This window comes from Centroberyx gerrardi, chromosome 3, assembly GCF_048128805.1.
Source record: "Centroberyx gerrardi isolate f3 chromosome 3, fCenGer3.hap1.cur.20231027, whole genome shotgun sequence".
NCBI lineage: Eukaryota > Metazoa > Chordata > Actinopteri > Beryciformes > Berycidae > Centroberyx > Centroberyx gerrardi.
Window position 1 is genome coordinate 28,111,364 of NC_135999.1, and position 16,940 is coordinate 28,128,303.

General features: G+C 44.8%; 1 protein-coding gene across 1 annotated transcript in view; it reads right to left on the reverse strand.

Annotated features, from left to right (window-relative positions):
• The window catches only part of cacna1ab (calcium channel, voltage-dependent, P/Q type, alpha 1A subunit, b), a 188,851-nt gene that overhangs the window by 88,991 nt on the left and 82,920 nt on the right, over positions 1 to 16,940 (reverse strand). The window contains 2 exon segments of the mRNA XM_078282556.1: positions 13,261 to 13,400; positions 14,539 to 14,644. Coding sequence (XP_078138682.1) covers positions 13,261 to 13,400; positions 14,539 to 14,644 — 246 coding nt within the window.

Consider the following 16,940-nt stretch of genomic DNA (forward strand, 5'->3'; position numbering starts at 1 on the left):
TCGGCAAGTCTCCACGGTTACCGACCTGCTCTCATTCATAAGCGTTGCCGGGGCAACGCAGCCCCGGCTCATTGATGGAATCTCGGCATTGCCGCGGCAACGGGGATGGGAAGAGGGTCTCCTAGCGATTGATTTTCAATCTCTCTCTCTCTCTCTCTCTCTCTTTCTCCACCCCCCTATCCTCACCTACCCCCCCACACCCCTTTTTTAGCAGTGGATCCTATGCATCGAGCAAACATACATGTACACACACACACACACACACACATACACACACACATACAAGCACAAGTTTCCTCGCCATATGCACACAGAGACAAGCATACACCTAATGAGCACCTGCTGTTACTGCATACAAACACAAACACACTTAACACATTAAACATATGCACTGTATATGTTCACACTGTTCACACACACACACACACACACACACACACACACACACACACACACACACGGTATGGTATGATCTAGTGACAGTGACTAATGCAGCAGAGACACAGGTAATATGGATGACCCACTTTCACTGCTGCTGTTGGTGTGTTGAACACAGAAGCCACTGTGTTTTACATGTACACACACACACACACACGCATGCAATCACACACACACACACACACACACACACACACATACACACTCTCACCAGCACACATAAGATCATACATAAGATGGCTGGTTCACACTGCTGCAGCCTCCTTGCTCACATTGCACAAGCTGCACAATTACTTAAAAAACAAACTGCCATCACGGTATTGACGAGTGCGATTTACAAATAGCAAGAGGCTGATTTTTATCAGAGGGAAAGATAACTCTCTCTCTCATAGTACATAGTATATGCATGTACACACCTTTGTATTCACACTTCTATAGGTCGTACATTTAGGATACTGGGCGGTGATGTGTGTGTGTGTGTGTGTGTATGCGCATATATGCATGTATGTGTCTGTGCCGGTGTGCATGTGTGTGTTATGTGTGTTTCTGGGTGCAGGCATGTGTGTGTGTGTGTGTGTGTGTGTGTGCGTGTGTGTGTGTGTGTGTGTGTCACGATATAGCTGCCTTGGCAAAAATAGTCCAAACACACATTCACAACATGCAAGAGACTGGGGGCCGCTGCCTGCCGGTGACATGTGCATGAGCTGTACGTGCTATGTGTGTGTCTGTGTGTGTGTGTGTCTGTAAGTGTGTGTATGTGTGTGTGTGTTCTGTGTATGTGTGAGTGTATGTGCACATGTTTGTGTGTGTATTGTGTGTGGAAACAGTGTGGGAGTGCCATGTGTCATCACAGTGTGAGCTCCTGTCCACTCAGTGTCTCCCACTGAGCCCTCACCCCCTCACACACACACACACACACACACACGCACGCACACACAGTGATGGACAATGTTGATGCACAGCTCCAGTGCAACACAGTGCACAGCGGAGGAATTTCAGTCTGAACACTCTGTAATGATACACGCTGTCTAACAGGGAAAAAATAGATGAAATAGACCAAATAAACGCCCGATAAATTTTGAATACTTGAAATAAACATAAGGAGCATTGGATTCATTTCACCTTAGAATCAACATTAGTAGTTTAATACTTTCTGATCATTTTATCCTGCTTAGAGTATCCAATGGGAAGGTTTGCTACATCGGGACAATTAGGATAAGTCGTCAATAACGGAAAAATACACTGAATTTACTGTCAAAATTGAAGCTCATCGACTTTCCTGTGATTGGCTAGACTTCCTGGCACTATCCTGTGTTACTGTGTGGTGCGAGGCGCGGTCCTGTCCTGTGTCCCAAACCCCAGCATGTGGCGCTCCAAGCAGGTTCAAACAAGAAAGATTAATTCGTTTTCTCTACCTACGTAATCTTTTTCAGGGTCATTGGAGGGCTGGAGCCTATCCCAGCATGCATTGGGCAAAAGCAGGGAAACACCCAGGACAGGTTACCAGTCCGTTGCAGGAATCGTACACTATTGTGTTTGAAGACGTGAGTTGATTACGCCCATTTTTGGAAAGTAGCCAACCAGCACTGAAGTCGTTGCCAAGGTAGACGATAACAACTGTCTTTCTCCTGACGTCAGATTCACTGTTCTCCTCTATGCTTATTTTTGTCTTACGCGAGAGCCAATGCACAAGCTCATTTTGTGTTTACGACCCGGAAAGAACTGTACGGGGTGCAGTCTGACCCGCCACGACACAGGAAGGGCCAGGGCTGGGACTTGAACTCGGGTCCTGTACTGATCCAGTGTGCCACCCTGACATATTACTGAATCCACATTTAAATAGATCGGTAATGATGAGAGAGACGGGGTAGTGATCAAAAGGTTTGAATCCCTGGGCAGGCTGGGAAAAAAAAACACAGGCAGGGGGTGTGAATGAGGAACACTCTCCCCTGCCTCAATAATCATCAACTACTGGCCAAGTATGAAGAACATGATCTCATAAAAAGTTGTGAAATCGGCACGAACTCTCAAACGCAGTACTGTGGACACGAATTATGTGAAAATTACGTTCCTCCACCACAAATTGGATTCTGTGACACGAATTGGACATTTCAGGGCATTTTCAGCTAAAGGTTCTCTAACAGTTAAGTTTAGGCAAGTGAAACAACTTTGGGTAAGGTTTGGGTTAAGGTTATGGTTTGGCAACTAAAACCATTTGGTTAAGGTTTGGGAAAGGCTTTGGTCATGGTTAAATAAGCAAAACTTTCATTACAAATTTAAATTTGACTGCCATTCCTGAGAAATTTCCTTCATACAAGCTGGGAATTGAACCCCAGTCACCGGCACTGAAGGCAAACGCACCCGCCCATCCACAACACCGTTACTTTCCACTGCGCTACGTCCATGTGGGACTACTTCCAGTTTATAGTCGTGTCTCCTTCACGTAACCATTTCATGAGTGGGAACACAGAATTTTACCACTTTACGTGCCACAAACACGTGATTTGCCGTTAACAAGTCGAGTTCATTTCACGTATTTGTGTGAGATCAGGTTGGGTATGAATGTGTGTGGAACAGTACTGATGTGAGGAAGGCTGGTTCCCTGGATAAATAAAGGTTAAAAAAAAAAATAACGTTTTTGCTCTCGATACCCCCAACACCCCCACTGCTTTCTCTGCTGCTGCCGGCCTCCTTCCCTCTCTCTCTCTCTCTCTGTCTCTCTCTTTCTCTCTCTCTCTCTCTCTCCCCCTCCTGGATACGGGACATTAAGCAGCACTTTACGAGCGTTATGTCACCGCTCACCCCCGCCCTCCGCCGGCGAGGTGGTACGCCCCAATCACTTCCCCTTATTGGAAGAGTCCATTTGCTGGGCGCAGAGGGGTGTTGAAGTGGGGGGAGGAGGGGGGGAGGGGAGGAGGGGGGAGCGGGGGTGGGGGGGTGGGTGATAATGGCTCCATCACCCCGGGGGGTGGGAATCTTTTCCACCAGCTTATGTCATCCGGCCCCTCCCTCTCACTTCATCAAAGACAGTGCTTCCTTTTCTCTCTCTCTGTCCCAACATCTCTCTTTCTTTCTCTCTCTCTCTCTCTCTCTCCGTTCTCCATTCGCTCTCCTCTCTCTTGCAGCCTTTGCTTTTCTTCTCTCTTTCTCTCCGTCTTTCCGTCCCTCGTTGCTGAGGCGTTCATTTGCAGACGGAGGGAGGCGGGGGGGGGGGGGGGGGGGGGGGGAAACATTCTCATTCTATACTTCCACTCCCCTACCTCTCCCTCTCTCTTCATTTTCTCGCTCTTCCTCTCTCATTATTGCTGATCTCAGCAGAGTGCTAACACTCAGCTGATGGACTCTTACTCTCTCCCCCTACCTCCACCCCCTCCATCCCTCCATCCTGCTTTACCATCTCCTTTCATCTCCCTTCCCTTCCCTTCATCCCTTCCTCTCCCCTCTTCTCCTCACATTCCCTCTCTTTTTCTTTCTTTCCCCTGCTTCTCTCTTCCTCCAGTCTGACTTCATGTACAATCAGGTGAAAGAAGGATGACAAGAAATGAAGGTGGCAAAGAAGGAAGGAATGCATGATCCTCTGTTCTTTGGATTTTGGTTGGTTTCTCCTCCCCTTTCTCCTTCTCTCTGTCTTCACTCCCTCCATCCACCCTTCCGTCCTTTAATCACATATATGTTTTATTAACCTTTATTTATCTAGGGAAGGTTTGCTGAGCATGCACGCTCTTTTTCAGTGACCAGCAACCACTGGAGGGTTTTAGGGGTTAAGTGTCTTGCCTAAAAGCACCTTGATTGTACATTTTAGAAGTTTTAATGCACAAAATCCTTGTTTTTTCTTTATTTAGTCTCCATCTTTTGTGCTAAGCAGGCATGGCTGTGGTGTTTTTGCACTGCATTGCACTTCCCAGTCAATCAAACAGTGTGTCCAGTACTGTGGCATCTTGTTCCTGGTATTTTCTATTGATGAAGTTTGAGTTTCTGTAGAAGAATTCTAAGATTGTATGTACTGCTGTTTTTTTTTAGCTAACTACACTATTCTTCTTCTGTTTATTCCAAACAAACAGCGTCCTTCCAATCACATTCCCACTTCTCTAACACATTAACTACCTGTCATTCCTGATCCCTCCATCCATTCCTCAGCCCTTTAATCATATTTACGCTCAGCTGTCTCCTCTCTCATCTTCGCCCGCGTCACTCTTTCCTTGCTCTATAATCTTCCTCCAGTTTTTCCATCCCCCTCTCTCTGTCTCTGCCTGGCCGGCGGATTGGCCCACCTGTCCCTCTGTCTCCGACCAGCACGGCTCCTGGACCTCACAAGGGCATGGCGTCTGGACCTCTGTGTCTGTGTGTGTGTGTGTGTGTGTGTGTGTTCTGTCTATGCAGGTGGGTGTTTGTGTGTGTGTCTTTTGTTTGCATGTAGGTGAGTGTGTGTTTTTGTAATACTCTATAGAGGCGATACAATTGTGTCAAAAATCTGCTAGCAGCCCAGGTTGCACCATCATGGAGCTGCATTGGAGAGTTGGCCAAATATATCACAACAACAGGGCTAGAAGAAGAGAGATGTACCTGAAAAAGATTGTTGTGGTGTGGGTGTAGGTCCACTCAGTAACTTTGGAAGTAAAATTAAACGGTCTGGTAAGGTAGGTGTTTCCAAATTTAGGTTACAGTGATACAGTAAATTGTAGCTGCAGTCTACACTCCAAAGCACTATGAGTTGTAGCTTAGTCAGCTCAGTTAGCCCAAACAAACAACTGTTTTTTGGCTTTGTTAGCTAGCTAACTATAGCCTGGTAAGACCATCCTGATCACGTGACCTCACATTCTGTTTCGCTCCACGGATCAGTCTGGACTTCTAGCCGCCCACATCGATTTCCTGAAATTACAATGTAACCGGGCCAATCAGGGACTGCGTCGTAGTTGATGACGTGAAATACAGGCCGCCGCTGGCAAAACAGTAATGGCGTCTCCTGAAGCAACGAGCGGTACCGTTAACGTTAGTAAAGTAAACACAGCCATAAGTGCAGTTTTTGCAGAAATAGATAAACAAGAGTATGCACTAGCGGAGTTTCTCGGCGGAAAAGACGTTTTCTCCATTCTTCCGACTGGATTTGAATTTGGATTCGCTGATTGGCTGAAGGAGTTTGTCTGTCAAGGCAAGTACTCCCGCCCACTGAAATCGATGTGGGCGGCTAGAAGTCCAGACTGATCCGTGGAGCGAAACAGAATGTGCGGTCACGTGATCAGGATGGTCTTACCAGGCTAAGCTAACTAGACAGCAGGCTAATAAATTTGAATTAAGAGTGCCTTTCTCAGACTCAAGGACACTTTACATTGTTCACAAGTTCAAAAATCAGAAAAATCAAGTTCAAAAATCAGGTAAGCTGCATTAATAAAATTACTAACTCTATCTTCTACTAGACATGTTACCTAGTGTGCAAATCAGATGTGTTTACAACAAGACAGTGATGGTTAGCTGATCAGATACTATGGTTAGCTAACTAACAAGCTGACATTAAACACTAAATCAGATCGGATCATCAGTGATGAAAATATCAAAAACACAAAAATGAACCGTCTATTCAATTCTGTTGAGAAGTGCTATGTTTACAAACACACCCAGCTTTTCACAGCCACTATTGCCCAAGAGCTAAGGACCTCCAATATGGCCGCCAAAGGGTGTGTTACCTGACAGCCCTCTACTGACCACTTAAAGGAGAAGACCCTACAGACCCTGTGCCAGGCTGGGGATTTGATGTCCAGCCTTCTGATGAAGACCAGCCTCCTGATGAAGACCAGCCTCCTGATGAAGACCAGCCTTCTGATGAAGACCAGCCTCCTGATGAAGACCAGCCTCCTGATGAAGACCAGCCTCCTGCCTCACGGCTCCACCCTGCTGCCCTCACACTGTGTGCATGTTGGTGTGTGTTTGTGTGTGCGCTTATACATGGATAGTGTCTATTTCTGTGCACAAGGGTGTGTGGGTGTGCACAAAGCACCACACACTGAAGGAGGGTTTCAACAAAAGTGGTTTTGTTTAAAGGGATATGTCGGCCATTTCTTTTTACAATCGCTGTTTTAAAGCAGACAGTTGATCAGTAGTGACAGAACACCACCAGCTTTCCTGCAGCAACTCTACCAGCCAACACATAATAATCCTCAATATAACCTCTTCAGTTCACTCATAGAAGGTAAAAATTGCCCCAGAAAATAGCATAATTCAAAAGACAGCAATAACACTTAACATGAGGCCCAGTTTCATGCAATACTTAACTTGTTGTTGGTGAAACAGCACTGTCAATTTAATAAACTACAATTTCAAAATAAAAGTCCACCCTGCAACTGTCTCTTCAACTAAAACACTGACCTTTGATCTTGAATGACATAAACTAGAAACTAAGCAAATTCCACCTGAAAACTAACTGAAATTGACTAACTCCATCTCCACTAACTCATTTTTTTAAATCAAATTTCTATCCAATTTTTTGCTTTAGGGTGTTTTTTTTTTACCTTTAAACATACCAAAATGTGACGTTGTTTGTGCACCTTCCACTCTTAGCATGTGTGTATTAAGTTGTGTATGTGTGTGTGTGTGTGTGTATAGCTGGCCTGTAGGGCAGTGTTGGAGGATATAGGAGAAGCTATAGGGGAGTGATGAGCCTGTAAATGACTGCAGAGCAATAATGATAATGGAAGTGATGGCAAAGGGACAATATTCAGCCAGGTACTACTCTCTCTCTCTCTCTCTCTCTCTCTCTCCCTCTCTCATTCTGTGACCTCACGTCTCTCTCCTTCCTGGACTTCATTTCCTCTCTCTCTCTCTGTTCATACTGTAGTGGTTTTCTCAGAAGAGATACCGTACTTACTGTAATACAAACGCATTCATCAATACAGTTAAAAACTACTTGCCACTAACTCTTCAGATTTATTTAAGCCGTCTTCCTCTGTGTTCAGGTTTGATGTCATTTGGTGTCGCTGCCAGATTCACCAGTGACTCTGTTTGCCATCTTGTTTTTTTTTTTTTGTTTGTTCTCTTTTTCTTTTGGGGGGAGATGTTTTTCGAAGCCCCTGGGGGTTTCTTTGTCTCACCTGCACAGTTTGCATTTCCTCACTCCTTTTTTTTCTCATTTTGATCTTTCGAATGTGCATTTAAACTCGACCTAAACCTAAACAGACAGTGACCATTCCACTGGAAATGTATGCTGTGTGGTTGTCAAATATGCATATACATGTGTGGCCACACATGTGAGAGAGTTGACAGAAAGACAAAATGACAAAGCCATATTGTTGCTGTTGGGTCAAAACGTCATATGTCCAAAATGTCAACTTCAGACAAGAAAACAGCCTTGTTTTAGCTTGATGACAAGGCAATATTGACATTATCCAAAGGGTTTTATAAACCCTTTGGCCGGAGAATATTCTCAACCAGTAGAGAAGCATCTAATCCTTCAACTGAAGTGAGAACATGAAAATATACAAAATTAAAGTTACAAAGTTTTCACAGCAATACGCTAATTAAGGGTTAGGCCCGGCACCAAATGAAGATCTATATTCCTACACATACGCTATATTTACATTTTTAAGGGGAAAAAAATACTTCAAAAATTACCCATAACCTAAATGTACTCCAACGTGAGACTTTGTTTTATGTTAGCAATCCTTTTAGTAGTACTTTTTACAAAATGGCGGAACGAGACTTGGTTCGTTTCACCACTACATACGAAGCATTTGAAAATTTGCTTTTATTTAGTGCAATCTCAAAGAGACAGAGGAAAAAGACCAGAACCACACATCCTATATGAAAGCAAAACATACTGTATGTATATGAAGGGCTGGGGCGAGAATTCAATACCGTTCTGTCGTCTTTCAGTGGAATTATATTGTGATGATTTCGTGATTTTGGGACACAGTTCTGCTGTCCAACCTCATGATAACAAGCTAATCTTATTTAAAAACCCAGACAAAATGAGGTGTGGCAGGAATATTATTTGAAAATTTCTGCTTTGTTTGGCATCACACCTAACATGACCGCTCGGTCCAATGGGATGAACATTAATTCGATTATTTAACATTTTTGATTTTGCATACGTGAGCTATATCGTAATATATATCAATATTGAAAAAAATCCTGATTATTGATGATTATTGTGACAATGATTTCAACCATATCGCCCAGCCCCATATATATGTATATATGTGATATGTGAAGGTTGAAAGAAGTCCATCCTGTAGCAGAGCAGTGGGACGACTGTAGTCTCTCCTCTGACTGACTGGACAGAGTCTACTGTAAATGATTAGATTAGTGTGTGACGTCACAGCGTGGCACTGACAATCAATGGACTGTCGGCCATGAATACTAAATACACTAGTCACTCTGTGTGTGTGTGTGTGTGTGTGCAGAGAGAGAGAGTGTGTGTGTCCTCTCTCTTTCTCTCCCTCTCTTGTTAATTCTTGTCCTCGTCAAGTCTCTCTCTCCAGTGTGTTTGCCAAGAATGAAGTCAGCACGCACGCACGCACACACACACACTCACATACACACACACACACACACACTTCACGACACAGTGGCTGAAGCCTTCTCAGTCACGACTCGCACAGCGCAAGCACTCACACACACACACACACACACACGCAAACACAGAAAGCGAGAGAGAGAAGGAGGGAGGAGAGAGAGAAACTGACACACTATTAGCGCTGAAAATTAAACAAAATAATCACTGCACACACTCTAAAAACAGCTTACATACGTGTGTGTGTGTGTATGTGTGTGTGCATGTGTGTGTGTGTGTGTGTGTGTAACTGACTGTAAATAGAAATGAAAGCTGCAGACAGGCATGTGGAGGAGGAGGTATTTCATCTTCAAAGTATACCACACACATACACACACACACAAACACTCACACACGCACACACACACACCAAGAAAAATAAATAAAAAATGCTGGTTTCGTGCAGCATGTATGCACGCTAAGTCCTAATATTCAATTTTCAATTTCTATATGAATATGCATGAATACTGTAAATATAACTATAATTGCAATATAGGCCATGCATACTGACTGTGTGTGTGTGTGCGTGCGTGCGTGCGTGCGTGCGTGCGTGTGTGCCGTTCTGTGCGTACATGAGATAACAGCAGAATGTGTGTTATAGTCTGTGTCTCAAGGCTGTGCTGAGTGATTGATCATACAGAGCGGGGAAAAGCAGGTTACTGCAGCGCTCGCACACACACACACACACACACGCTCTCTCTCTCTCTCTCTCTCTCTCTCTCTGTGTGTGTGTGTGCTCCTCTCGGCGTTTGCTCTTTCTCGTTTCCCTCTCTCTCCCCTCCCCCCTCTTCTTCCATCTCCATCTCCGCCTTTCCTCCCATCCTTCCTCCAAACCTCTCGCTCTCTCTCTCTCTCTCACTCTCTCTCTCTCCATATATCACTCTCACCAGCCCACCCACCCCCACCCCCCACCCATCCCTCTTTCCTCCTTCCTTTCGTCTTCCTCTCTCCCTCTCCCTCTATCTCCTCTCTGCTCTCCATTCCTCTCTCGCACCTTCTTTTCACAGCCGAACCCATCTTGCATTCCCTCTCTCTCTCCCTCTCTCACTCTCTCTCTCTCTCCCTCCCTCTCGCTCTCTCTCTCTCTCTCCTGTTATCCAGAGCCCAGGGGAGTGGAGAGACACCGTCACGTGTCCTCTTCTTCTTCTTCTTCTTCTTCCTCCTCCTCCTCCGTTTCCCTCCCTCTGTTATCTAGCTGCAGTAGTACAGCTCAGCTCCACTCTGCTGCTGGTGTGGCAGGGGGAGGCTTGATCGCCCGCCGAAGACTCTCTCTCTCTCTCTCTCTCTCTCTCTCTCTCTCTTTCTCTATCTATTTATCTATCTATCCATCTGTACCTCCTCAACTCATTGTCTTATTTTTACATGTCCTTCCCTATCTCTCACTCTGTATGTATGTATTTATCTATCTAGAAGCTAAGATGATGTGAACAGACCCTATACACACACACACACACACACACACACACAGTATCTTTCTGAGGTATCTATAGGATATAGCTAAGTGGACGGTCTGAGAGAGGGAGAGAGAGAGGGAGAGGGAGAGAGAGAGAGTGAGAGAGAGAGAAAGAGAGAGAGAGAGAGGGAGAGAGAGAGACAACTGCATGCAATAAGAGAAACCTATCTTCCTAAGTTCATGATAATACATAGTCATTTTGAAAGCCTTTTCCCAAAATGAAAAAATTACAATACAATACTGTATATTCAGAATATGTCACACTTGCAGCGAAATATGTATTAAACTGTCACAACTTCATAAACGAGGGACATAAAAGCTGCAATATGCATCTTTTTCCACATTAAAATAACTAAATAAACAGGATATATTCTACATCATCAGTCTGTGTGTTCAGGCCTAAATCACTTTATCTGAAACTGTCTTTTCAGTGATGTTGGGACGCTTCCTGTGGGCGTGTCTTGTGGGCGTGGCCAGCGGTGAGCCGGTCGTGGCTACCAAGGTGAGGCTAGTGGCTGTAGAGCAGGACGTCACAGCAAAAAAAAAAATGCACAGCGTAATGTCATTTGTACTGATTTTGTTATTGATCAGTACAATATTATGGAACCAATTGTTTGAATCTGGATCTGGTGCAAAAGCAACAATCTGTTGTTTGTTGTTTTTGCTTTGGCAATAAGTACTTAAGTACTGTATTTCATGCCAATAAAGTGCATTTGAATTGAGCAGAGAGAGAGAAGAGAGAGAGAGAGAGGGAGAGAGAGAGGGGGAGGGAGAGAGAGAGAGAGGGAGAGAGAGGGGGAGGGAGAGAGAGAGGGAGGGAGGAAAGTGTAAAAATCTGCTTCTATCTCTTTGTTTCCACATCTTTCTAACTCTCTCTCTCTTTGTTTTTTATGTATGTCTCTCTCTCTTTCTCTCTCTCTGCTACCAATCTCTCAGCTATTGCCATAACAACAACCCCCCCCCCCCAACCCCCTCCGACCCCCTTCTCTCTCGGCGAGGTGACATTTCACTTTGCCCCGGTTGCTGCTCCCTGCAGTGCTGCTCTGATCCAGCCTGTGTGTGTGTGTGTGTGTGTGTGTGTGGGTGTGTGTGAGTGTGTGTGTTTACATGTGTGTGTGTGTGTGTTTGCATGTGTGTGTGTTTGTGTCCTCATTAAAGGAGGATAGCGACTGAGAGGGAGTGGCCCTGATCACACACACACACCTTGTCAAACCAGGCCTCCGCTGTGTCCGTGTGAGTGTGAGGGTGTGTGTGAGAGAAGAGAGAGAGAGTCACACACACACACACACACACACACACACACAGATTCAGTCAGCGGGGATTTAATGTAAAAATGTTGATCTGTTATCTTCATGCGTTGGTAATATTGTTATCAGCTTTGATGCCAATAATGCATGCTGATTGAACTGAATTCTATTGAAATGTGTGTGTGTGTGTGTGTGTGTGTGTGTCTGTGTGTGTGTGTATGTGTGTGTGTGTGTGTGTGTGTGTGTGTGTCTGTGGATGTGTGGGTGTGTGTGTGTGTGTGTGTTGCTTGTATATCTGTCTATATTCCAGCCTTTCTCCCTTGACATACACTATATCTTGTTACCATCTCCACCCATCCCCCTCTCTCTTCCCTCGCTCTCTCTCTCTAGCTCAGGCAGCCATATTTAGATCACACATCAAACACACACACACATACACACACACACACACACACACCACTCCCGCCACCTGCCTACACACATGCACACACACTTACTAATTCACACACACACTCCAGTATGAAAAAGCCCAAGTGTATTTGACACAAAATGATAATTTAACATTTACATTTTAATGTTTTCTATCATTATATAAAACAGTTATCCACACACACACATGCACCACACATGCAGACACATATAGACTCAAAATGAAACCCACATTCACAATAGGACTCAAGTGTATTCAACACAAAATCTATTTTTATATTTTCTATGCTTATATAGAAAATGAGTCACGTCCTTGCATGCAAAATGCATCCCAAGCACACACACACACACACACACACACACACACACACACACACAGTTGATCGATAGACTGATCAGTAAAGCCATTGCTCCTGGAGGCTCCTCCAGACACCCATGGCCACCAGCCAGCACACACACACACACACACACACACACACACACACAGAGACAAAATGGTACACACCATAGTAACAACAATGCATCAGTTGTAAAGCATCAACTTTGGCCTCCACATGTGTTAACACTAAGACAAAGACGTGGATGTGTGTGAGTGTGTGTGTGAGTGTGTGTGTGAGGCTGAAGCAGCCTGATTAAAGTGGAAGTTAAAGAGTTAAAGAGAAGAGGAAGCCATCGAAACGTGAGCGACACCTTTCACCTTTCACTGTGTGGTGGATGATGCACATTAGGCAACATGTGGAGTCGTAACATGAGAACACACACCAAGAATAAAAACAGCAAAAAATTTAAAATAATAAACAAAATAAATACAAATAAAAATATAAACCTAGATAAATACATTGTTAAATGAACAAATAAATAATACAAAATAAGTGAATAAAAAATCGAATAAAAATATAAATCTAGATAAATAAATTGTTAAAAATAAATTAAAAATGTCAATAAAAAAATAAACAGAAATACAATATAAACAGAAAGGAAGACATAAATGTTGGAAGGGAAAACACTGCTAAAAATAAGCAGAAATTGTTAAAAAAAAAAAAAAAAAAAAAAAAAGTAAAAAATGTAAAGGTAGGTCAACAGAAAATAAAATATATAAAATATTTCATGCCAGAAAACCCCCCCAGTCAGTGATGTCACTGCTGACTCACCCGGTGAGTACGACCACGAAGTCCATGACGTTCCAGCCGTTCCTCAGGTACGAGCCCTTATGTAACGCAAAACCCAGAGCCAGGATCTTTATCCCAGACTCAAAACAGAAGATGGCTATGAAGTAGGGCTCTGTCTCCTCCTGCGGGGGGGGGGGGGGGGGAGCAGGAGAGGAGGGAAGGGAAGGAGAGAGGAGAGAAGGGAAAGAAAGAGGAGAGAGAGGAAGGAAGGAGGAAAGAGAGGAAGGAAGGAGGAAAGAGAGGAAGGAAGGAGGAGAGAGAGGAAGGAAGGAGGATAGAGAGGAAGGAAGGATAGAAAGGAAGGAAGGAGGAGAGAGAGGAAGGAAGGAGGATAGAGAGGAAGAGGCAGGAGAGGAGGGAAGGGATGAGAGGGAGGAGAGAAGGGAAAGAAAGAGGAGAGAGGGGAGGAGGGAAAGGAAGAAGGCAGGAGAGGCGGGAAGGAAAGAGGACAAGGGAAGGAAGGAGGAGAGAGGGGAAGGAAGGAGGAGAGAGAGGAAGGAAGGATAGAAAGGAAGGAAGGAGGAGAGAGAGGAAGGAAGGAGGATAGAGAGGAAGGAGGCAGGAGAGGAGGGAAGGGATGAGAGGGAGGAGAAAGATGGGAGGGGGGAGGAGAGATGGAGGAGGGGAAGGAGGAGAGAGAGGCAAGGTGAAAGGAGAGAAGAAGGGGGCAATGGAGAGTGGGGGAAAGAGGAGAAAGGAGAGAGGAGACAGCAGGGATGAGGAAAGGAAGGAGAGAGGAGAGAAGGGAGGGGAGGATGAGAGAGAGGCAGGAAGGAAGGAAGGAAGGAAGGGAGGAAGGAGGGGAAGGAGAGAAGAGAAGGGTAGGAGAGAGGGGAAGGACACGAGAGGAGAGAAGGGAAGGAATGAGGAGGGAGGGGAAGGGAGCAGGGGAGAAGGGAAGGACGAGGGGAAGGAAGCAGGAGAGGAGGGAAAGGAAGAAGGCAGGAGAGGCGGGAAGGAAGGAGGAGAGAGAGGAAGGAAGGATAGAGAGGAAGGAAGGATAGAAAGGAAGGAAGGAGGAGAGAGAGGAAGGAAGGAGGAGAGAGAGGAAGGAGGCAGGAGAGGAGGGAAGGGAAGCAGAGAGGAGAAAGGATGAGAGAGGAGGGCAGGTGAGAGGGGAAGAAAGGGTCAGTGTGTGTCTGAATGTGTCTGCGTGCTTGTGTGTGTATTATGTGTCTATTTCACCATTTATGCCCTTGTGCATTGTATGACTCTGACTGTCTGTGTGTGTGTGTGTGTGTGTGTGTGTGTGTGTGTTACCAGCCGTTCAGACAGAGGCGTCTTGTCTCCATCAGGCAGGTGCTGCTCCAGAGCCAGGACGATGCAGTTAGCGATGATGGTGGTGAGGATCATCCATTCAAACGGAGTACAGCTGGAGTTAAGGCCAACATCGCCAACACGCAACACACACACACACACACACACACACTCTCTCTCTCTCCATGGCTTTTCCTCAACCCACTTTCAAACCACTGTTGCCCCGCACAGAAACACCACAGAGATGAGGCTGAGCAACACAGCTGACGACAAAACAAAAAAACACAGGCTTTGCAGATTACCACTTAAAGGTATAATATGTAACATTTCCGCATTAAAATATCTAAAAACAACTAGACCTATGTTATAAATTGTGTTGAGTTGTGTACTTACATTATCCCAAATGTTTCCAACAATGTTCAAACCCGGAGAAATCCGTACTTTTATTCAAGGTAACGGTGCGTTTCATTTGGTCGCCTGTCAGTGGCGTCATATCCCCTTTACCCCCTAACCTCTGGGGAAACACGGGAAACACCAGCTGATACGTCAGAGAGTGAGGAAGGAAGTCGGCCAACTAGCTAGCTAGCCACTCTAGCCACTCTGTTGTTTTTTTCATTCATCAAACTACGTCTTTTGTTATTGTTTTGATTGAGAGACCCCTAGCGGCAGAAATTACATACTGTGTGTTTAAAGTCTGGGATGAACTTGGTCTGTCTTGTTCTTCATCTCCTTTTATCTGTTTCTGTCCTGAAGCTCTTTGTGACGAACCTGATTGTTCAACATCTGTAAACACACTTGGCATCTTTACTGTGTGTGTCACTACTGTATGTGCTGTATATGTTAGCTGTCAATATTTCAGACCAATATTTAAATATTTCAAAATCCCGCACTTTTACTTTTACTACGCTTTCTGAATTAAAATATTCTGATTCTGATTATTACAGTGATAATCACTGCTGATTCCCATTTCAGTCATTTCTTCAGGCCCACATCAGCATAAGAAGCACTGAAACACAGACAGTCAAGATGCATTCAAGGGATTTTTAACAGCCAATGTTTTCTTGAATGGCGATTTGCCATCACGATGAAAACCAATCAGAATACAGACTACTGTAATACATGATGTCACTGAATGCACATTTACATGTGTTGCTCATGCACATTTGCACCAGACGCACATAGAGATGCTCTGAAAACAATAAGGTAATCTGAAAGGAGGGATATTACGCATTTTAAATTTAACTTGGTCAAAATATCTTTTACATTCCTGTACATTCTACACTCACACACACACACACACACACACACAGGCTGACTCACAGAAGTCGCCTATAGTTGTACAGCCAGCTTTTCACAGCGCTCCATTCAGTCAAGTGTGTTTGTATGTGCTGTGGTGTGTGTGTGTGTGTGTGTGTGTGTGTGTCCATGCCTGAGTAATGGCCGCTGGAGGGGCGAAGATGACTGGATACGTCCAGACAGATCAAGCCTGCGCCTAATTGGCCAGTCATTATCCTGTTAGCCTGTGTGTGTGTGTGTGTGTGTCTGTCTGTCTCTGTGTGTGTGTGTGTGTGTGTGTGTGTGTGTTTGTGAGTGTCTATTGGCGTGTTTACCAGATGCCATGTTGACATTGACACTGTGGCCTGAGGAGGAGGGCGTTTGTGTGTTTTGTGTTTGTATGTGTGTGTGTGTGTGTGTGTGTGTGTGTGTGTGTGTGTGTGTGTGTGTCAGGTCTAAGAGCAGGGCTAGTGGTTGATGTGAGTGGATGGGACAGGTTGGGCCGGGGAGTACACAGTAACGAGAAGACACTGGACTGGACTGGACTGCTCACACTGGCTGGCAGGCATGATCCGCCACACACACACACACACACACACACACACACACACACACACACACAGACAGACAGACAGACAATAGACTTATGGTACATTTGATTTACAGTGAGCTAGTGTAAATATTAAAGGAAGTGAATTCTACACACGCCAACAAACTGGAGGCAATTCACTTTTTCTAGATTAACTGATGACTCTCCTTATTACTTGAAAAATTAAAGTAAGGCTGCGTTCACACAACGCTTTTTTTGTGAGGAGAAATAAAAAGCGGATCACGATAACATCATCTGATGTTAGCTGCAGCAGACGATACAGTGCTGAGCAACAAACAGGCAGACCAGGTGTTCCAAATACACACCCAGCATGATCCATACTGCCTTTATGATCGGTGTAGCGTTAACGGAAATTCACGTATTAAAACGATCAATTTCTCCACCGGCACTTTGACTTTCTCCATCTGTGTTGTTGCTATGGGAAACTGCCAGCCTCTCCTTCACCGTGATTGGTAGGCTGAGAAAAAAGCCGTTCACGTCACCCGACGCTTTTCTGAAAAGTTTAACATTTTTCAACTTC